Here is a 23,967-nt window from a genome sequence, read left to right as displayed (position 1 = left end):
CACTCACTCCGGCTGCTTCACTCTTGCGAATGGCTTGTCCAGGAGTTATCCTAAGAGCCCAGGATGTGGAGTCAGGCCTGGGTTCCAGTGTTGACTCTGCTTCTTATGTATGACCTGGGCACTTTGGTTAACCACTTTAAGCTTTATCGGGTTAAAAATGTACATGCTGCCTATATCTCAGGACTGTTTTGAGAGTCAGATGGATGGTGTATATGAGAAGTGTAAAGTGATGTAACACTACGAGGGACTATAATTAAAAATACAAGAGGCAGTTGGGGTTGGACCTCTGTTTTTCCTCTTCTGTGTATCTTGTACTTCCTTCTCTACTTCCTGGTATCCCTATATCCTGCCCCTACCATCCCAGGTCTCTCACTGCTCAACTCTTCTCTTCTCCCTCCCATCCCTACCCCGCTGGTGGCTCTGAGCCCAGACTTTCCTTTCTGGGGGCAGAAAGAATGCTTGTGAGAGGGTCAGAGAAACAGGGAAAGGAAAAGGAAAAGGAAAAGAAAGGATCAATTTCGTGTGTGTGTGTGTGTGTGTGTGTGTGTGTACGTGTGTGTGTACCCGCTATGTCCCAGTTACTATCTCACATAACCTTCTTAGCCCTGAAAGGTAGGGATCCTTAGTGTCATCACTTTACAAATGAGGACATGGAGGCTCAGAGAGATGCAATGACTAGTTGGGAAGTAGCCCATCCTTGATTCAAAATGAGATCTTTTTAAAGTCTGAGCTCTTGACTACTATGGTATCTTGCTCCCCAGGCAATACATATTTATTGAGCATCTACTATGTGAGGGGCACAATGCTAGGTGCTGGAATATTGTTTCTTTCTAAAGAGAAACAACTTCCAAAGGACTACCCTCAGGCTGTATTATAAAAATGATCCCTTTCAGCCAATACAGGAAGGAAACATCTCCCTTGGAGCAAGTATGCTTCCTGGTATTCATCTCTTTTCATACTTGACTCTGACCATTTCTGTGGGTTCATCTTCTGTACTAAACAGTGAGCTTCTTCTCTGTATCTTCTTTCGATGCCCATGGGGCTGAATCCAGCACACACACAGTTACCACTGAATGTTTGTTATTACATTTAATTAAGGAAAAAGGAATGTCTCCACCCACCCCAGGAAGAGAAGGAACACAAGGGAATGAGAGAGAAGATGGTGATGGAAGAACTGGGAGGGGGGGGGTAAAAATGTCTGAGCTAGGATGAGAGAGATTTCTCCTTTCAGAAATGTAAGTGTTCTCAAAATGAAATGTTAGTGTCCAATGCATGTTGACACCACACCTGGCATGGCCCAAGCCTGGCATTACCCAAAGTGAGAGCCCTACAGTCTCTGAGACACCTTGGAATTTGCAGCAAATGTGTACTGAGCTCCCCTTTGTGCCAAGGTGCCAGTGATGGGACACAGCAATGCCCCTTTCTCCTGAGGAGTGTCCAGTCTAGCCTGGAGAGAGGAGGGTCATGACGATCACTTGGTCATGCCAACCAGAGTTTCCTCCACAGGATGTTGTCATTGATTCGCTCACAGTTTTTCTTTGATTTTATCTTCTATCTCGATGAAGGTTTTGTAATGTCTAAACTTCCGAGAACAAAGAGAATTGGGACTTTTGGAAGTACTCTGGGGTTCTGTCTTAGACCCTAGACACTTCTTTATCTACTCCTTAGATGATCTCAGACTACTGATGACCGAAGGCATTGGGACAATTTTCCTATGTCCCAAATTCAAATTGTGATTCAGAAGTGGCTCTTAGAGAGTGCGTGGAAAAGGTTGTTTCTTTCATAAAAATATGAAAAAGAAAAAAATGAGCCAAAGTCAAGACATAGTATAAAACAAAATGAAAGAAGAAAAAAAAACCCCAAACACCCAACGCTGCAGTTGAGTCTCGAATTTTAGTGAGGTGACTGTATATCCAATGTTCTGTCAGTGTGTCCAGGTGTGAAGGAAATGATAAGACTCTGTCTTAGCAGGATGGAGGGAGAGGGTCCCCCGCCGGCTTTGAAGAAGTAAACTGCCATGTTGTGGAGAGGACCACATGGCAGGAAATGACGGGTATCACCTAAGAGCCGAGGATGGCCTTGGGCCAACAGTCAGCAAGAAAGTAAGGCTCTCAGTCTTACAACCACAAGGAACTAAATTCCTCCAACACTGAACTTGAAGGAGGACCCCAAGCTCCAGATGAGAAACAAAGCATGGCTGACACCTGGCTGCAGCCTGGTGAGACCCTCTGATCAGAGGGCCCAGCTAAGCGACACCTGGACTCCTGACCCATGGAAACGATTAGATAATAAATGTGCTAAGCTACCTAGTTTGTGGTAATTTGTTATACAGCAATAGAAAATGGACACCACCCCCCCCCCCCAACAAAAGAGATTAAATGCATAATGAAGGATCTGTTATAACTGTATGCTATTTCATCCCTGGTCAGGGAAGCAGCAGAGATTAGTGGTCAAGAATGTAAACTCTGGGACCTGCTTGGGTTCAGATTCCAGCTTTGTTACTGACTGTGTGACTTTGGGCAAATTACTTAACCTCTCTGTGCCTTGATTTGTCCCTTTCTAGGATAGGTCTAGTAATAGTACCTACCTTAGGATACTAATTGAACTTAGTATTGAACTTACTAAATGTAGGACACTTAGAACTGTGACCGATGCATAGCAAGTACTACTCAAGTGCTTCCTAACATTATTATCAAATCAAAACCAAAACAATCTGTATTCAGAAACACAGAAGATCAACTGCTTTATATTATAGACAGAAACTGAGCTCCAGAGAGAGGAAGTGTTTTGTTCAAGGTCAGAAGAGTAGTTCTAAATTTACAAACTACATTTAATCCTGAAGGTAAAGGCTCAGAGAATCCATAGGCTAAAAATCATATTCTATGTAACCTGTTCATGGGGAAATCCAGCCTAAATCAGGTTCGGGAAAAATGGGGCAGTTTCAGGCCTCTCCATGCTCGGTGGGCCACTTAGATCAGGTTTACCTTCTTGTTCTTCAGGCCAATGATGTCCTCCTTCAGATGTGACAAAGACTCTCTCCTTGACCAAACATTATTCAGGCTCCTCTGAGCCCTCTCTTCACCTAGGTCCCCATCCTGTCTTTGGCCAGCCCAGCCCAGTCTTAAGCAAATAATTCTGTCAAATCATTTTAGTAAGAACCATCTCTCCACACCTTTGATATCTGATCACTCTTGATATCTGAGCAAATTCTTCACCCTCTACCTTTTGATGTGTAAGTCCTTGACTTGTCTTGAGCAAGAATCCTGTTAAGTGGATTAAGAATCCCCCTCTTGATGTCTCCTCCTAGTAATTTTCCATACATCGACCTGCCCCCAATTCTGCTTGTTGTCTACAAATCTCCCCTGTACTCAGAGTTGAACCTAATCTCTTCCCCCCTATTGTGATAGTCTTGACACCTACCACAATAGTCCTAAGAAAAATCTTCTGTACTGCTTTTAACAAGTGTCAATCAATACTTTTTCTTTACCAAGTGCCATCTGTCTTGGAAGCCTTCCACGATCCCAGCCTGCAGTGAGCTCCCTTCTGCCAAGCTTCCATCACATCCTGGGCTCCCTCCCCTTTATCTCCCTGTACGATGTTACTATTCATACACCTGTCTGTCTTCCCCACTGAACTGGGGTTCCATGAGGGCAAGAACTATGTCTTATATATCTTTGAATTATTACCACTTGGCACAGTTGCTGAACCCTAGTTAACTGTTGTTTTTTTTTTTCTTTAAGTGAACAAATCAGTTACTTAAGTGGGGTTTCTGCAGGATCTTGTGGTGACTGCTGGACATGCTATTAGGGCTTCACAATATTTGGAAATAGCTGATTGATTCTTAAAGGTTGAAGAGACCACATTACGTGCTGTCTATGGACCAGCAGCCTTTGCACCACGTGGGAGTTGCATAAATGCTGAACTCAGGCTGCATGTCCTGAATTAGATTTTATTAAGATCCTCACAAGTGATTCATTAAAGTTTGAGAAGCACTGGTGCAGACCAACAACAACAAAAATACACACACACACACACACACACACACACACACACACACACATCCCCAAAGACTACGCTTCTTCTATTAAGTTTCTTTCAACAGCGAAGATTCTATAATCTCATGTTTATCTGAATCCCTGGGAAACAGTGCAGACAATTAACAATGTCTTGAGCTATGGGGCACGTAGACCTGGGTTCAGTTTTCAGGACTCTTATTTAACCTCTCTGAGTTTCTGTTCCCTTGTCTTTAAAATGGGGATAATACTCATGTCATACTTTCTATTGATGGTTAAATAAAATAATGTATATTGTTCAGCAAATGTTTGTTCCATTCCCTTCCTTCCAAGTTCTGGACTCACTGTTACCTGCATTATTGAGAATGGTTCATGACTACCAAGCAGCTGTAGGAAAGGATTTAGACTTTAAGGAGGGAACCCATGTGTCTCCCCATTGTCTTTGTCTCCATACCCCATACTCATGTCACTTCCATCCACCAAAACTGGAGAGAATAGTCCTTGGAGTCAGAAAAATAGTGTTTGAGATGTGGTTCCCCCAATTACTTCATCTCACTGAGCCTCGGTTTCCTCATCTATGAAAAGAATAATCCTTCCTCTCATGAAATTCCAACAGGCAAGAGAAGCAAAAAAGCGAGCCCATCAGCACGTAAGTGCTCCATAAATGGTGGCTGTGGTTGGCTACAGGTAGCTCTGAACGATGTTAGAATGTGCAAAGCCCATCTGTTGTCAGAGGACATGATTAAACTGGGGTCTTCCATTAGCCTTCTCTGCTGGATTAGGCATAGGTTTTTATGTTTGCAGGTTTTTTGTTTTATGTTCTAAATAACTCAGAGTTGATGAAAACGCCCAAGCTCAGAATTGCCATTTGTTTTGGAATATGTATAGGACACACTAGGCTGCAGAGTGCATCACTTAGGGAGATATTCCTGGGATTTTGGAATCTGAGAGTGACTAGCCTTGTGTGATGCAGTGACTGTGGACCAGCGAGAAAACAGAGGCATTTCTGGGATTTCTGAGGGGAGCCCTTTGTTTTGAGGCCAGATGGCCAAGCCAGTCTACATAAAGAGGGCTCTTGGCCCTTTTCCTTCAGGGGTGTTGGTTGTTGAGGGGTGAGAGAATTTTCTGTCACCTAGTTTCTAATCCTTTAAAGGTCTGAATACAAAATGTTTACCATAACATTCATGGGAAGGAAATCAAGTTCCTTACTTGGGGAGAGTGGAAATATTAATGAAATAGCTAATGTGGGATCACAGATAATGAGGTTGGAGGAAGGTCTAGAATTGTTGTTTTCTTGTAGATCTGGGAAGCTGAAAAAACTCAGAAGGTTCACATTTATATCCACACATAACATGCACCCATCTGAACACACAAAGTATTTCAATTAATGGATATATCTTAAAAGTTGCTACAAAACTTTAAGCAGGTAGAACATGATCACTTCTATCGTCAGGTAATAAGGCAACAGAGTGGGGTGAGTGATGTGTCCTGTGACAGTATGCACTGCCGTAGGGTCCCACCTATGGGACCATCTCAGCAATGCACATGCATACACATTGATGGTGAACCTTCTGAGTCCTGGCTTCTTCAGCACCATCTGCCATAAATGTTTATGTTACATCATATGCTATTTAATATTAATGAACTCAAAAAGCCACATATGCATATATATCTATTTTCTGAATTGCCCTGTATATGTGTACCTATGTCTCATTCAAAACACTAAGCCAGCAAGACAACTGTCTGTACCCTTCAAAAATGTCCTTGTCATAAGGTGCAAAAAAGGACAAAGGAATTGTTCCTGGTTAGAGACTACGGGCAACTAAGATGTAATATGTCTTGGACTGGATCTTGGGATCAGGAGTGGGGGTGAGGGATAGGAGTGATAGGGGTTACTGATGTTAAGACACTACCAGAACAATCGGCAGACTTTAAATGTAGACTGTATGTTAGATGATAGTACTGTAACAATGTTAAATTTCTTGAATTTGATCACTGCACTGTGGTTATAAAAGAAATGTCCTTGTTTCTTTAAAAAAAATACATCCTAGAATATTCAGATTTAAAGGGGCAGGACATAGACAATTCACTCAAATGTTTTAGAAAAAATATTATAGACAGATATGAAGCGTGTGTGGCCAAATGTTAACAATTTGTGAACCTAAATGAAGGGCATACAAAAGTTATGTGTATTATTCTTGCCACTTTTCTGCACTGTAAGTTTAAAAATAAACTGTTTACATGAATGTAATGTGGTGAAACTTATCTTGGCATTGTCTTTTTACTTTTCAGCTAACTAGACAATTCTACACGACATGAAAATAGACTGTGCCTGGTTCACTGCTGTATTCACGTGCCCATCACGGAGTAGATGCTCACTTGTGTGGAATACAGAAGAAGTGATGAAGAGCATAATGAAATTATTCTGATGCCACTGCAGCCCTGACTTTGTTCCTTCAAAACCACAGCAGCATAACTTACCCAGGAATCTGTTGAAGACTCTGCTCTGAGCAGGCCCTGTCAATCATTTTGTGACCGCGTCCCGGCCTCATTGACCAGATGGTCTTGGTACCTTGGGAACCAAGTGGGAAACACTTCCCCAGCACTGACTGACATTCTTTCATTCCAGAAGATATTGTCTCTGAAGACTATTGAATGTGTTGGAATAAACCAATGACCAAATCCATCAAATATTCACAATCAGAAACCCTGCATCTTTGTGGTGGCCCCACTGTCTCCTTTCAGATATCATCAATCATTCCTTGAAATTAGAGAATGCTTACTAAGAACATTTTTGCTCAATGAATGAAAACAAGTCTAGTATCCCCGACACTGGATTCTACAGGTCTGAAACTTCTTAGAATGCATTTGGTAGATAACTGACTTTCCTAAACTTTAATGGCATTAAACTGGAAAATAAACCCTTAGGATTAAAAAAGCAAGGGGAAAAAAAAAGCATATCATCATGAACTACACGAAGATATGACTGGATAAGCCCAGCAGCCAAGCTGATTTCAGTATCGTATAAGGAGACAGCAGCGTAGGGTGGAGAGACGTGGGTTTCTGATGGCAGTTGGATTTTGGTTCAAATTCCAGCACCTCCATTAACAACCTGTGTGATTCGGGGTAAGTAACGTTAATTTCTCTCAGGACCGGTTCCATTAGCTAAATAATGGGGATAATGATAAATACCTTCCTTATATTATAATGTTGCTGTGAGGACCCATCAGTGCCAACGCCCATAGAAGTCTTGGCTCAGTAAATGGTAGCTCTTGTTATCTTCACCAAGAGGGTGCGGGAGCCGTGTCTGAGAGGGGATTTTAATCACGTTTCTTCCACTAACACAGAGCTCCCTAAAGGCCTGGTGACCACAAATGAAGCCTTAACTCAAAGACAGTAGAGTCTTTGAAAGGAACAGAATTAAAGTAGGGTCTGTCCTTTCATGATGGGGTACAAAGAAGCTATTAGTCAACTCGGCAAATACGTCCTCTGTAAATCAGCTCAGTGCATTTGAGAGCTCACTTGGAAGCAGCATGCTGATGAGGTCCAAAGGGGAGCTTAAAACTTAGTGTCTCTACCTGTGCCATGTAATCTAGGAAATAACCCAGGAGAAGCATTCAGAGAATCAATTACTGCCCTCCTCGTTGATCTCAGCTGTCTAAATATGGTTATAGATTGCCCAGGTCTATTTCAAATGAATTTTTGAGAAAGTCCATGAGCATGGCAAGATCTGGAGCATCTAAGGAGGGGTTGCTGTCTAGGCTGTGTGGTTATTGGATGGATGGTGAAGGAGGACTAGGAATCTCATCCTCTTCCATAGGTTCAAATCCTCTTGTCTGCCAATATTTAGTATGTTTCTTTCCTACTGGGGAAGAGAGCATCATTGCAGATTACGTGGCTTTGGATTTTAAAAAGTAGGCTTGGGTTTAAGTTCTGATTCTGCCGTGTACCGACTATGTGAGTTTGGGGGGCTTACTGAATTTCCCAGAGCTCAGTTTCCTCATCAATCAACAGTAACAGCCACTTTGCTGTTTTGCCGCAAGGCTTCAACGAGCTACTGCATGCCAAAGGTCCTTTCACAGTGGTTACCCAATATATCTCAGCTCTCTCGGACACTGAATATTATGGGGGCTAAATGACAGAATCCTTTCCTTCCTCCCAACTGAAAGCCAAGATGGTTTTGGCTTATTTAAAGCATGAAAACATCAGGGTGCCCCATTTACAAGCATCTTGTACCCTAGGGAACTGATACGAAGGAATCAGCATCTGTAGCAACTGCCTCTGCCCAAGTGGCTACAGCTCCCCACACATGAGCTGGGGCTGGCAAGGTGCTGCTGCCCTCAATGTAAGTTCTGGGAATTCACGCTGTTGGTGCTGCAGACCTCAGCCTCCACTGGCTTGGCAGCCTCTGTGTGGAACTTGGGAATCAGCCAAGATCTGAGTTCTAGCCTTAAGTGAGACTAGCTTCAGAGCGTCAGGCGCCTGTCTTTGGGGAAATAGGATTTCCTCTCGTTGGTGTGGAGTGTCAGTTTCTGGCCTTAATAAATTCAGCATACATGAAGCTAAACCATCCTCCAATTTATACCTATTGTCTCAAAGTAATTAGCACCTTCCTTCATTCTCAGAGCTGACCCACTTCAGATGATAGTAGATTATATGGTCACAACTATACCCACAGAAATGCACGTGAAAAAGCAAGGTGGCTGGGCATGATTCAGGGGCCATGAAAAAATTTAAAAAATAAAAGGCTTTAGGGAATTAAAAATTGATTTTCAACACTGAGGAACTAGAGCCGTCAGCATATGCAAGTTTGAGTGCCTGTGCGTGTGTGTGTGTATGCACAGGGGAGAGGAAAAAGCAGTGGTGTGCGGGCAGATGTTTAACAACCGGCTCTCAGGGTGGCAGGGCCCTGATTTGCGATGTTTTCTGATTTCCATGGTGTAAATACTCCAATCACGGATGATTTCACGCTACAAAGGTGATGTCACTGAACACAGGAGTAGGAAAGAGATGTGCACAGTAAGTTCTCGTGAGCTGGTCTAAGCTGGCTCCCACACACCAATGGAAAAAGGAAACTTTAACATGAACTTTGAATACTTTTGTGATGTTTTGCTTTTTACAGTATTTATGTATAACTTTTGTAATAACAAATACTATATATGTAATTTATGTGAGATATATATATATATACACACACACATATGAGACATATACACACACACAAACTTATGCATATCTGTGTGAGGATTAGTCCTAATAGTTTTCCTAAATTTTTCAGTAAATCTGAGCGAACACACGTGACTGCGTAACACATTGAGGGCCTCTCATAAATCAGGCTGCTGCTGCGGCGTTTCATGATTAACAGGACAGTTGCCACGATTTACATTGCTGGCCCACATCTGCTACCTAAAACATCTGGCCTTCAGTATTGAGACAGAAGCTAAATGGAAAATGTGAAAATGCTCTGAGGGTTGGAGCATGAAGTGAGATCTAACCTCAGGCAAAGAGAAAAAAGAGGTTCAAGTTCAAGCAATGAGAGAACACAACGGGAGAACAGAAAGTGTAAAGTTGCTGTTTACCGACTTTGCTCTCTACACGGAAGTGTGTCCAGTAGCTCCTTACAAGAGTGGGAGGGGAGCGGGGAAGAAACAGTCTGTACTTTCGTTTATTGATGCAGCGTTTGCTGGTCACACTGCAACTTGATACAAACAAGCCCGGCAGAGAGTAGGGCCCTGACTCTTGTTCTCATCAATGTAAACACAACATTAACATTGAAGATTCAAGAAAATGGCTAAAAAGTCCAGTGTCCCTTCAATCTGTGTAACGGTAAAGGTGCTGGCCTACCCTTGGATGGGTCCCTAAGGGAGCCTGAGGTCATGACCTCGTCCCAGCTGCAGCGGAGTGGACGTGAACACAGTGGAGCCCAACGCATTCTTCCCGAAGTTCTCCAAACGGGCTTGTAAATCTTCAGCACTGGGCTCGAGTGAATTACGAAAGTTCTTCTAAAGGCCTGAGAGGTTCGTACCTTTCGCGTGCATGGAAACCGTCCCTTTAAAGCCCTGTCCCCATGAATCAATCAGTCACTGCCAATAGAAAACGTGACCGGTTGTGAAACAGCTGTCTCTGTACTTCCACAGTGCCCATCGTAGCCCCTGGATTCTGGACAGTAGGGAATTCAAGGTCATGGGGCCTCGGTGACCAGCCCGAAGAAGGCGACCCAGGTAAATATTGGCCGCAGACTCCTGTCCTCCTTGTTGGGCCACTGCTGATTGATTGGTAGAGGGATGTCAGCTAAGGCAGCTGTTTTTCCTTCAGAGCCTTAAAGGATCAGGTTTTCTATTTGGGATTCCCAGACCAAAAATAAACAAATAAACAAAATCCCCCAAAACAAAACAAGAGTGACCTTGAGGATAAAGAACCAACTAATCCCACGTCTAGGTCCCGCCAAGTACAGTGTCCCCACTGGGTTTTCCCAAACAGTTCCGATCATTGGGGGGGCCCTCCTTTTGGATACCCAGTTGAACTGCAGGGTGAAGAAGAAAGTCTTCTCTGATGAAGAGACATTTTTTTTGCTTTTATTTCCTTGGATGGCTAACCCCTACACCCTGCCTTCTCTCTTTTTTTTTTTAAAAAAAAAAAGCAATGAGAATATCCTGAAGACCTGCCTGGTGGTGCGCCTTTGCGGTAGGATAACCCCTTGCTCCCTCTCACCCTCTGGGTCCCATTCTTGGAGAGACCACGTAGGTGGGCTGTTTTTCCATGCTCTGGGAGTGATGGGTCATGGGCCAGAGAGGGACCGGCCGGATCCTTGTCCCAGATCTCCGTAGGGAGGGCAGCTTTGTTGGGCCAAAGAGACAAATAAAAACAAACCAAAAACAGCGGTGCTCAATTTGAGTTTGAAGGCTGGGCCCCAAACAGCAAGTGGCTCTCCCCCTGCAGAACGTCTCTCCCTTGCGATGGGCTTCTTGGTGCTAGCTGTTGTTCTCGGCCGTGAGATATTTGAGGGCGGCAAAGCCGTAGCGGCGGGACATGTCCTGCTGAAACTCTTCCTTCAGGGTTTTGAGACAGATGCGGTATTGCTTGTTGGACCGGAACTTGGTGATGTCGAAGCTAGGGGCGTGAGGCATGTGGATCATGTACGCGTTGGGCAGCACGATGAATTCATACTCCTGGAAGCAGACAAGAGCAGTGTGAGACCTGCAGAGCCCCCAGTGATGTATGATGAACACCCAAGCGGATGGCCGCCTGACTAAGCAAAGGAGTAAGTGGTGAATGACACCAGTAAGCAGGACAGTACCACCATGTGGAGGGGAGCAGTTCAGTGCTGTCTCCATGACCTTGGACACATTACCTGGCTTCTCTGAGCCTTAGTTTTCCCATCTATAAAGTGAAAGTAATAATACCCACCTTGCGAGATGACCAGTAATGTATGGAGAGTGCTGGGCAGAGCTTATGGCCCATAAAAAGTTCCTGATTAAGTGTGAGTACACACCCACATGTTTGTTTGCTCTAGAATGACACCAGCCACAGGAGACTCTCTTGCTCGATAAAGTGATGTCTGCTTATGTGACTTCTCATAGGGTTTGATGAGATTTAACAGTCTCGTCAGATTAGTACAAAAGAGGGGACAAAAAAGGAATGAGGAAAAAGATGCTCCACTGGACTGAAGCTCATCAAGAACAAAATTCTCAAAAACAAAACAAAAAAACCCCGACAAAAAACAAACACACACCAAAATTCTCACCCACACAGCCTTACGACGAGTCATCGTATGGTATTCTCCACTTTGCAGAATATAGATAGGAACTCAGATAAAAAATAAAATGCTTCTAAATAGCCAAAACAGGTGACATAAATTCGGGATGTGTAACTCAAAGGAGAACCAGCACAGCTGCACTCAGAATTACAGTCTCTGACTTTGGACAGAATGTCTGATAAGCTTTGGTCATCTAGTTTCCCAGCCCAGAGCAGATCAGCATAAACTCAAAGGGAAACATCAAGATGGGGAAAGGTAGCTGTTACAGGTGCAGGAATACTGACAGCAGCCAGAAATGACAGTTGGTGGTGAGGAAGGAGTGAGAAAAACCATGAAAAGAAAATGCAAGAACTCCCAGGGCTTAGCTGTCTGGGATTTTTCACGTGGGGACAAAGAGCCCTACCAATCCCACCAGCTGGATTACCTGCCAGGTGTGTACTCATTATCTCCCTAAATCACTAGAAAGGGTAAAAATCACTAGAAAGGGTAAAATTATGTTTGGCAAAGCAAGGAGAATATGCAACAAATTTTCAAGAGTTCTGTCAAAATTGTCTAAAACAAAGCCCAGGTCTCAGTGCTGGAAAAATTAACTTTATTGAACCAGTTCACCTCACCACACTGCCGGATGCACGAATATTACGACACTCCTCTCAAGCAGAAGCTGAGGCAGACTAAGCATTTCTGTTTGTGAGAAGCACTGGACCACCTCCAAAACTGAAAAAATGGACACTACAAGGTCGTGCTCTCCGTTGTTAAATATGGACACTCCTCCATAACCTTCTATCTACATCAGTGGTTTGCAACCCTAGAGGCTTATTCAAATCACCTGGGACTGCTCTCAAACACACTGGAACTGTTGGAAGGTTCTCCAGGTGACTCAGGGCAGCCAGCACTGGGCATCCGTTGCTTTTTCTGAATTCAGGATGCCCCTGTTGAGAAATATTTACACTGCGCTCCGAGAGGAGGTGCCTTGGGGAACAGCATACAGAGAGACCAAAGGGTGGGGTTGAGGGGCCTAAGCATCCTGCTCCTAACTCAACCAGAATAGCTTTGCTCTTGTTTGTTTGACACAGGGGTTGCCAAGCTGTGGTGTGTCTGGCCGGCTGCATGTTCTTTAACAAAGTTTTATTGGAACACAGCCACGTCCATTCTTTAGATACTGTCTACAACTGAACGACAATGGCAGAACTGAGTAGTTGAAAAAGAAACTTGCAGGCCCCACAAAGCCTCCCAAATTTACTATCTGGTTCTTTGGAGAAAAGCTTTGCAGACCCCTGGTTTAACCTATTAGAATTCTGCAGGAGATTTCTTTTGAAGTAGGTGCTTAGTTAGGTATTAGTTGAATGAATGAAAAGGTTTCATGATTAAATACAGCCTGAAAAATCATCACTCTTTTAGTTACAGGGTAGAATAAATAGCTGCTCCTCAGCTGCGTGCTTTGTGTCATTTATACCGAACTCCTAGAATGCTTTGTGTCAGTTACATGACTCACAGGCTGAGTGATGAATGGTCATCATTTGCTTGTCTTCATCACTGGGTTGAATGAGGATGAGGGGGTGAAATGGTTTGTCACAGGACACTCACATGTGCCTGAGTCCTGGCTGGGAACCCAACTGTCTGTCACTCAAGGGAGAAGAAAAAGAAAAGGTTTGGGAATCAACAGCCCTGAGAGTGAGTACTGTCATCTTCTCACTCTAGATCCCTGAACACGTTGTATTCCTTCTCTGGTCCCCGCGTCTTATCTCCAAGGCCCTTCCAGCTTTAAGATCCAGGCCTCCCCTTTCCCCACAGCACCAGGTCCATAACGTCCCACTCTTCTCACCTGGGCATCCAGTTCCATGATGTGAGCCACCTTGTTCCAGCCAAAGCCCACAAACCTCCGGTCGTACTCAGGGCAGTCCCGTCTCACGACAACATATGGCTCGAAATCGGCCTCCCACTCAACCCGGTAAGGCGTGGTGGCGGTCCGCCACTTGGCAAAGTTTGTGGGTGCGTGGCCTTTAGTCCAGACGTGGTACCTGGGACACATGGAGAAAAGCCACTGAGTGGAGGGAAGGAAGCTCAGCTTGCCCAATGCTGCTGGTTTGGAGGACGAAGAGCTATGTGCTGATACAGTCCTTGTTGTGGGTTGAATTTTGTCCCCCACCGCCCCCAAAAGCTATGTTCAACCCCTAGCCCCTAGTACCTGAGAACGTGACCTATTTGGAAAGAAGGTCTTTGCACATGTATCAAGTTAACAAGAGGTCATAGTGGATTACTGCAGGGTCTAATCCAAAGGCTGGTGTCCTTATAAGAGGAAATTTTGGATACGGAGATACACAGGAAGAATGCCATGTGAAGATGAAGGCAGAAATTGAAGTGATACACCTACAAGCCAAGGAACGCCAAGGATTGCTGGCAACCACCAGAAGCTGGAAAGAGGCACGAAAGAAATCTTCCCTAGAGCCTTTGGAGGAAGACATGAACTACCATCACCTTGATTTTGGACTTCTGGCTTGCAGAATGGTGAGAATAAGTTTCTGTCACTTTAAGCCACCCAGTTTGTAGTACTGTGTTACAGCAACGAATACAGTCCACTATCTACATCCTTTACTAATGAAGAGGCTATCACTATGAAAGGGTACATGACTTTCTGGAGTGCTCTCTGTCATTTATATGGAACTGCATGTTAGTCTGTAATAGGGTCATTCCTATCAGGGACCAATGTGGAAGGCAGAAGACTCTCTTCTGGGTGACCCTGCCCTTGTATAATGTTCTCCCTCTTGAGGCAGAACCTGTGACTATGGTATCACCTCTGTGATTATGCTACATTACATGGCAAAAGGGATTTAGTACATGTAATTATGGTTACTAATCAGTTGACTTTAGATTAATTACAAGGGAGATTATGGGGGGGGTGGGCCTGACTTAATCATGTGAACCTTTAAATCTGAGTCTGGAAGAAAGCAAAAAGCCATGCGTGAGATGCCTATGGGGGCCACGTGGCAGTCCTACAATGACAAGGAAAGGAATTCTGCCAACGACCAGTGAGCCTGGAGGAGAACCACACACTCTAGGGACAACTGCAGCCTTGCCCACACTTTGATTTCAGCCAAACGAAACCCTAAGCAGAGAATCCAGACATTCCATGCTTGGACCTCTGACCCTCAGAGACTGTGACATAATAAATTTGTATTGTTTTGAGCTTCAAAACTTGTGGTAATTTGTTATATAGCAGTAAAAATGAATACAACCATACAACAATAATGATAATAAGCCAGTATTTAGTAAGCACTTACTCTATACTGGTTATATTGTACATGCTATACCTATAGTTTTAAATTCTTATTACGTGCCCAGTGTCAAGTTACAAATAGCAGTGGCGGAGTTGAGATTCAAACCTAGGCAGCCTGGCTCAAGGGTCAGGACCTTTAACCACTATGCTGGATTACCTCTCTTATATTTCACTGTCACCGCACTCTCTGGCGTATATCTAGAGCAAGTAGTCAATGACTGTGCACTAAGTTGAACAGATTAATGAATGAATGAGCACTCTAAAAACTTGAGAGGTACCTGAGACAGAAGCCAGTTAGTGGGGCAGGAATGTGCCTCTGGAAGCTACAAAGAGATGGCAGGAGGCTGAGACTCTAGTGAAACAGCAGATGGGGTCCAAGAAAAAGAACATTCTAGAAAGAAAAGCTTCAGAAAATGCCCCAAGAAACCTACTGTCAGACCAGTAGACAGTGGTCTCCAGGACTTGCTTTCTGAGACCATCCTCAGCCTCCAAACACAGTGATGAGAGAGAATTCCTGGGTACACCTTGTGGGATGTTGCTTAGAAGAGACGCGGGGCACTCTGCTTTGAGCAGAGGTTCTCCAGTGTGAGTGTGTATCAGAATCCCCAGGAGGACTATTTTCTAACAGATTTCTGGGTTCCCCCCTAGAGTTTCTGATCCAGTAGGTCTGGGGTGGGGCTTGAGACCTGGCGTTTCTAACAAGCTCCCAGGGGATGCTGAGGCTAGTGGTCCAGGGACCACACTCAGAACCGCCGCCCTGGAGGACGGATGTGTAGGTGTGTGGGTGATTTCTCATTCCAGGTGCAGGGCGGAGTAGGTTTCAGCTGCTAGGAGGCTTAAGCGTTCATCGTTTGGAGGGAAGGTGACAAAAGCAATTTCTCGGAGGGAAGGTCTGTCATTTAGCACTTGGCATGGTGGCTTGCAGGCTGTTGGCCAGAGCAGCAATCACGGACACAGCAGGCCAAACCCCAGCTCTCAGGCCCACGGACTTGGCCTTGAAATGAGTTCTTAAATAATCTGGGGATGGAGATGGAAGGAAGGATGTCTTGGAAATTTGCTGGGTGGTCAGCCATCAGGCTATGGCATCTAGAGTCTCTATTTTTGCATGCATCTTCAAACACTGGTAAGAAAATTCAGGACTTGATCAGTGGTCTGACGGTACTTCGGTTAAGGGCACAGGCTCTGTAGTTCCTCAGACCTGGGCTGAATCCGGGCTCTGTCATGTACTGGCTGTGTGGCCTGGCAAGTTATGTAGCCTCTCAGAGCCTCGGTTTCTTTATCTGTAAAATGGGGACAACATATCTGCCTCATGGATTTGTTGTGAGGATTAAAGGAGCTGATCACAGGGCCTGGCTCATGTTAAGCACTCAATAAATGGTAGTTATTGTTTTTTTCCCAAAAGAAAGGAGGATTGGTTGGTGGGGTATTAACTCTTCGAGGCTACTTTCCAGAATTCTGGAGGGAGGAAGGCTGGAGTTTGAGTCCTGGCTCCCCCAGGACCCCTCCACTGCTCAATTCCTTTATCTGTATAAAAGGTGAAAAGGCAGCATCTCTGAATTGTTGCATGAATAACCTACCTGATAAAATTATTTCACAAAATAATGTTTGAGAAAACCTTCCAGAAACTTCTAGTGACTTAACAGTGGTATGAAAACCTAAGTTATTATCATCTTTCCAATAAAATTCAGATTGCCTAGAAATGTATGTTCTTTAGCTCAAAGGAAGTGTTGGCCATTCTTACACGGTTCAAAAGGGAGGTCTCTCTTTAAAATGGAAGCAGAAGGAAGGCGCAGCTCTCTTTCTTCCAACTGCTCTGTCAAGAGACCGAGCAGGATTCCTACTCCCCCCGCAGGGGCGCGACCCTTAATGCTGTAGCCTGTCCCCTGCAGACAGAAGCCATCGGCGCCTGTGCTATCCCGCAGACTCTCTGGGCCCTTTGGACAGGTGGAAGGGTAGCTCTTCTGCGATGTTTCTGCAGGACTCAGGGGTCTAGGAAATCAGGGAAATGAAGGGTTTGTTCGAAACTGTCACTTGGGCAACAGGAAAGTCAGCTGCCGCATCTGTTGTGTCCAACCTTGGAGTCACCTTGATGACTTTAGTGGCTGAAGCTACTACTGCCCATCCCAGGCCCGAGGACCTCGGAGAACAGACCACCCACAAGAAAAAGGGAGACGGCCTCCACGGCACTAACACGACGAAACGCACTTACCAAATGACTGAATGGACAAACAAACCAAGAGAGGAATCAGAGCCGGGAGACAGGAGCGGAACTTAAACTGAGTGAAATAGGAAAAGAAATAAGCTGACTGCCCTGCCTAGCGCTCCTGTCCTTGCATGTGGACACACAGGTCGATCACACATGTACAAAAAGCGCATGGCACGTGGGAAGAGAAACAACACTCCAAGCACACAGTTTGGGGCCAGCGGTGCTTTTTTTGGCCTTAAAATGGTCTAATGCCAGCGACAACTGTCTGGGCCAGCAGCTCTGGCGCCTGGGTTCCCAGGAGCGAGAAGGGCTTCAGGCTCCCCCCTCCCCCAGGAGGCGGCAGTGAGGGCCACTCACCTGAACGTGAAGAGGGTCCCCATGTCCAGCATCGACAGCAACTCTGCCTTCGACTTGGGGAAGGAGAGCCGGTAGCGCAGTGTCTCGAACGCAGGGACGATCATCACCTTCTTGGTGTTGGCAAGGTCGAGCTGGATGACAGACTTCCTGGAGAGTGGGCAGGAAGAGAGACAGGGTCCCTGTGATGCCAGGCAGAGGCTTTCCCCACGGGACGGCGTGGAGGTGGTTGGCACAAGGAGGGGTCAGCCTCTCGGGTTAAAGATGGGGGATCCGAGGTCCGGGAAGGCCAGGTAGCTGGTCCAACGCCACTCGGGAACCCTGCTGTCTCTCGACCAGAAAGCGGAGTCTTCCTGGAGAGTGAACAGAGAGGCTGGGGACCCTCCCTCACTTTCATAGTGTGTGCCCCTGTCAGAGCCAAGTGCAAAAGCCAAGTGTCTGGGATGCACAGGGTTTAGAGATCTGCCTACTTGCTGGGTCCGCTGGGTCGGCCACACGCTCCTAGTGCACCACTGACCACAGGAGAGTGGGACATAAAGCTAATGAGGTGATCATCAACTTGGGCATTTGTGGGTCCCGTCTCTGTGACTCTTCAATCCTTTCACTCCTTCAGATCCCGAGCCTTCAAACTGGCCAGACACGCCCCACGCAGCCAGCAACCAATGCGCCAGAGCTCTGCCATCCCTCGTCCTCTCATTCACTCCTGGCCTTTGAGCCTGGCCTTCTGCTTCTCTGAGACCCATGTCCTGCCTTCTCGATTTATCTGCCATGGCCCAGCTCTGTGGCCATCCTTTGAAAGAGAGAAAGGCCCAGAAAGGTCACAGTGCACAAGGCTTGTAATGAACACAGACAGGATTTAAATCCTGGCTCTGCCACTTTAGGAGTCTTGCCATAGTGTACAAGTGATTTAGCTTCTCACGAACTCAGGTTCCTCCCTAAAACGGGGCAATAATAACTCGCCCCTGAGCTGCTGTGGAGACCGGACAAGGTAACAGAAATACTAGTACTGTTTGGTACACCTGGCACATGGCAGGCTGGAAGCGACAAATGGTCCCTATTACACTGCAGTGCTGTCCTCTTCCCTGGCTTCACCTTCTAGCATCTCTTTGGCCGTGGCTTTGATACTTCATGCGGGCTTCCTGCTCAGACCAGTGACCCTCAGGTCTCAGGCCAGCCTGGGCTGTCTGCTCATTATCTCTGAGACAGAGAAAGCAGTCTCCCTTGGGGTAATGCGAGGCATGGAAGGCACTTTGCAAAAATACTGGAAGCAGCGGCCCTCCAGAGCAATACAATTGTTTGCTGCTTGAAGTCACTTTCACTCAACAGGAGTCTGAGCCTGTGCATACGCAGGGACCGGGGCTGGTCTGCCAAGAGCCACCCTACAAGGAAGGAACATGTTAGCCCTGGCCAGCGTGGGACGAGAACAGAGCGGCGATCCAGGAAGAACGGCAGCAGCGTTTGGAAGCAACAAATGAGGGGGAACCTGGACCAGGTCAGGATAATAAGGACAGGTCTCGGAAACCACTCTTGGTTAAGGGGTCTCACCAGCTCCCAGTGCAGAGGGGGTGGTTGAGATAGACTGGAAATTGACGTGGGAATCCTCCAAATATCAGCTGCAGTTCACTCTTTATAATTATGCTTAAGTTAACTATATACCGAATAATGCATGGCCCTCATGTCACTATTTCAGGGGAGATTTATAAACGACGACACCAAGATAGAATCTGGGTGAGCTATATGTAGCCGGTTGGAGGACCAGAGGTCTGAGTCACCCCGTTCTGGCCTGCATTTACTCTCTTTGTCTTCTCTAAGCAATGACTTCATCCAAACACCCGAGGTTTCCTCACTGATGGCCAGGCATTCTCTTTCATATCAACCCTACACTGGACATGGGCAGAGCTGGAGCTCATTACCTTTCCCCCAGGAGAGGTATGTACCTTATTTACAGATATGGGTGTTAGGGATGGGACATATGGGTCTAAAGAATACCCTTGGATCAAGATGGCGAAGCCCCTGGAGGGAGGAGGGAAGATGTCCCAGCACTAATGGGTGGTTGCTATTCATTCAACAATCACCGAGCACCTTCTACGTGCCAGGCACTGTGCTTGGCACTTGGAAATACAGAACAAAACATCCAAAGTCTCTTCCCACCTGGTGCTTACATTCTCATCTGAAATGTCTCAGGATGCTTAAAGCCCAAGGGCAAGTATCTCTAAATTGGGGCTCGAGATTGCATTTGCAGTTAATTATTTGAAGATATGATTGCTATGGAAATGGAGTGGGAGGCTAGGAGGGCTGAACCATGAAGGGAATGGTGAAGTGTACACATATACACAGTAGATATAGAGATCTATGAACATGGACGTCTCTATCTATATAAACCCCAAATTACTATTACAGTCAAGGTTATTATAGAAGCCACTTCTTGGAATAGAAGATAATTCCCCCTCTCATGGACCCGGTACATAGGGGCAGCTCTGAGCTATGCTGACACAGGTGAAGCCCTGGCCAGGGCCGGGTGTTCAGGGGTAGACACTTGGGCTGAGCAAATCCGTTTCTCACTCTTGGAAATCTGAACAGATGCAGAGACTGGAGGTCACAGAGCTGACTTGCACTAACATCAGGCAACACTCCAGAGGTTTCTGAACTTCTACTGCAGAGGGGCCCGGAGCTGCCCAGGGTTAATTATGGTCCCAAGTATTGGTTTTCCAAATCCTACTTTGATTCCATAAGATAAACCATTCAACGTTTTCCCCCCTTTGATTTCTTTTCCGTTTAATTAAGTGCCTAGCACTGGTGTCTGTTGCTTGCAGCAAAACCACCAATATATTGCAAGGCCCAGAGTAAGCAGACCCAGTCAGCAGCATGCCCTGCAAAACTGGGTCCTAGAAAACCTTATTTCCCTCTGCACAGAGAGCATCAGACTCTCAAGCGTTCTCTGCAAATTCCCTTTAACCTCGCTAAAACGCAAAATGCCACGGAGATGGATTTGTCACTAGACAGGTCCGTTTCCGCCTCAGTTCAAGGAGGCTCTGATACTGATGTCCTGAAAGGGTCTCATCAGGAAGTTGTTTCAGCAACAAAGTGGTTTCAGGGTACCAACTCTGAGCACACCTGTTCCTTGAGATGGTAATGGCGGCCTGGGCTTTCCTGCACTGTGTCCTGCTAGCACATACTACCTTGGCTGGGCCTGCTGACCACCTGGAGTTGCATGGTCTGTGGCCATGCTCTACCTGGAAAGCGAGTCTAGCAGGGGATGGAGTGCTTCCAGTGCAGAATCTTCCACGAGCAGGGGAGGGCAGGATGGCGAGGTGGGAAGGCTGGCCTGGGAGCCAAGAAACCTGCGTTCTGCAGCCAGCTCCGACCAGCCGAGTGGTTCTGGGTCCCACCATTCATCTCTCTGAGACTGGTTAATCTAGAGTATTCAAACTGAAGATTTTGGAAGGCAGTCTGGTGCAGTAGTAACCAGGCAAACTTGGCTTCTAGCTGACTCCACCACTCCTCTTGGGCAAGTCACTTGAACCCTTCTGAGTCTCCGAGTTCATGCATGGGGTAAGTACTTTGATGAGAAAAAGCACACGGTGCGTGCAGAAGTGCTGGTGCAGTGCCTGGCACACGCTACGTGCTGACTACACGATGGCTGCCGTTCCTGATGGTTAGTTTTATGTGTCAATTAGGCTGGGCTGTGGTGCCCAGCTGGATGGTCAAACAGTCGGTCCCGGCCAGGGCTTCACACGGGGAAGCACAGCTCAGAGCTGCCCCTATGTACAGGGACCATGAGAGAGGGAATTATCTTCTATTCCAAGAAGAGGCTTCTATAATAACCCCATTTTGCCTTAGAAGCAGGTCTAGATGTTGCTGTGAAGGTATTTTGTGGATGTGATTAACATTTAGAATCAGCTGACTTTAAGTAAAGGCCCTTACCCTTGATAAATGTGGGTGGGCCTCCTCCAATCAGTTGAAGGCCTTCAGAGCAAAAACTGAGCTTAACTGGGAAAGAAGGAATTCTGCCCCAAAACTGTCACAGAGAAATCCTGCCTGAGTTTCCAGCCTACCGACATGCTCTATGGATTTCGAACTCGCCAGTCGTCACAATTCCTTAAAATCACTATCCAGCCATCTAACCATCCTACGGTTCTGTTTCTCTGAAGAATACTGATTGATCCACTTGCCCTTGTCCAGGACCCCTTCAAAAATATTCACAAACCTACTAGAACGTTTTTGGACTGAAAACTTGTAAAAGACACCCTAGGTATCTACAGAAGTAAATGAGAAACCCGCTGGTATAACCGAGCACGGCAAACACAGTGACTCAGAGGCAGCTGCCACCGGGTTCAGGTCCTGCCTGCCACCCTCCTGTGACCTTGGCGACACTGTAGTCACAGGCTCCCCATCTGTAAAATGGAGGTAACACTCCTCTCTTACCAATCGGAACTGCTGTGAGGATGAAATAATCATTTAGAGCCAGGCATGCGCCTGACTTGGAATAACTGAGTAACAAATGAGCTTGCGTCCCCTTTCCCAGCTCAGCTTCCCGGTGGGCCTGGTGCAAGAGAAAGTACGAGGGCAGAGGGTGCAGAAAAGGCCACAAACTGCCCACAACCAGGACAGATTTTCTGGCTTGCCAGCCTGCTCGTCTATGGAGACAGAGTTTATTTGATTTCGGTCTCCAGCCAGCTCCCCGACTCCTCCCTCATGTCAAAAACAATTCAGGTGTTTCTGACAGTAAATTCATCCCTTCCAGTCTGGCGGAGCCGACCTGGTAGCAAACTGAGCTGGGTGGTGCCTGTCTTCCAAGTCCCCCATCTCCTCGCCTGTGCATCTTTTCCCCACAGCCTCTCGTGCTAGTTTACTCAGGTATGCAAATAGTTCATGGCCTTTTTTGCTCCCATTTGGTAAAACTGGTGACCGGGTTTGGGGGGGGGGGATGTGAGTAGCAAGGCTTCCTGCACCAGTTGAGGGGACGGAGGTGGGCAGAGACTGCAGGCGTTCATGGGGCTTAGCGCTAAGTTGAAGAAACAGCACGAAAGGGTACACTGCTAGGTAGATGGGCTTCCTGGTGCTTAAAATGACCAAACCTGAAGACTGACCCTGGCAGTTGACTGCGTATGCACAAACATGCATGCACATGTGCACGCGAACACACACACACACACACCCTCTCTTCCTCTCTCTTTAACTCCATCCTTTGCCCTAGAGGCAGGTCTCTGTCACCAGGAAAACAGCCCAGGTTCCTGGCATGAAGAGATTACGGGAAAGTGTCTCAGAGAAATAAGAAACAGGGATACACTGTGTGGTTCTAATGACGTCACCTCATCAGTGGTGAAGATGAGGGCGCTGAGGCTGTGAGGCTTAGGTTTGCAACCCGGCTGCTTACTTAACCCCTTTGTTCCCCAGTTTCTGTCTATAAAGATGGGGATGGTGATCACAGCATTAATCTCAGAGGGTGTTTGTGAGGACTGAATGAGTTCCTATACATAAAATGCTTAATCCGTGCCTGGCAGGTGACAAGCACTGATGTGCGCTGGCCATCGGCATGAGTGCCCGCCCCTCTTCTCATGCCAGCCTGACCGCGCTCATAAAGCCTGGCACCCACCCTGGATTTTCCCACTTTGCTCTTTCATTGGTTCCTCGCTTGTTCCACTCTGTGCCAGGCACTGTTGGAGCACTTGGGATACACTGGTAAACAGAACAGGCAGAAATCCCTGCCCTCGTGGGGCTGACATTTTACAGGTGGGGGACAGACGAGAAGAACAAATAGTGAATCACATAGTGTGTTGGAAAGTGAGACCTGCTGAGAGAAAACGGAGCTGGGTGAGGGGTGTTAGGAACGCCGGAGGTGGAGAATGGGTTGTACTTTTTAAATAGGCAGGCGTCATGGAGAAGGGGATATCTAAAACAAATACCTGGAGTAAGCAAGGGAGCATGCCATGTGGTGACCTGGGTTAAGAGCTTTCTGGGTTAAGGAAACAGCCAGTGCAAAGGTCCTAATGACAAGAGCACAGTAAGGAACAGAGAGAGTACCTAGGAAGGGGACCAGAAAGGCCATGGGGGAGGGAGAGGGTGCTGCAGATCATACAGGACCTTACAGATCACGGAAGGGTGTGGTGGGCAAATGCCTCCCCCACCTCTCCCCCAGTGATAACCACCTCCTAATCCCAGGAACCTGCAGCTATGTTACCTTACACAGCAAAAGGGACTCCGCAGATGTGACTAAGGATGCTGAGATAGGAAGGTCATCCTGGATTATTCAGGTGGATGCAGTGTAACAGAGAGGATCCTTCTAAGAGGGAGTTAGGAGGCAGAGGCTGGAGTGACACGGCCACAAGCCCAAGAAGGTGGGTGGTCTCCCAGCAGCAAGAAA

The 23,967-nt window shown here is 46.4% G+C and overlaps 1 protein-coding gene across 4 annotated transcripts in view; it reads right to left on the bottom strand.

Moving 5' to 3' along the window:
* Positions 1-9,659: 9,659 nt before the first annotated feature.
* LARGE1 (LARGE xylosyl- and glucuronyltransferase 1) overlaps positions 9,660-23,967 on the bottom strand; it is a 604,481-nt gene continuing 590,173 nt past the window's right edge. For all 4 annotated transcript variants that reach the window (XM_007165714.3, XM_057556600.1, XM_057556598.1 and 1 more), the window contains exons 13-15: positions 17,607-17,753; positions 13,592-13,787; positions 9,660-11,182 (exon numbers count right to left, since the gene is read on the bottom strand). In XM_007165714.3, the coding sequence (XP_007165776.2) occupies positions 10,985-11,182; positions 13,592-13,787; positions 17,607-17,753 (541 nt within the window). In that variant the 3' untranslated portion in view covers positions 9,660-10,984. The remainder of the gene's footprint in view (positions 11,183-13,591; positions 13,788-17,606; positions 17,754-23,967) is intronic.

The sequence above is a fragment of the Balaenoptera acutorostrata genome, chromosome 11 (assembly GCF_949987535.1).
Source record: "Balaenoptera acutorostrata chromosome 11, mBalAcu1.1, whole genome shotgun sequence".
NCBI lineage: Eukaryota > Metazoa > Chordata > Mammalia > Artiodactyla > Balaenopteridae > Balaenoptera > Balaenoptera acutorostrata.
Note: the sequence above shows the minus strand (reverse complement) of the source record. Positions and strands in the feature narration are given on the sequence as shown.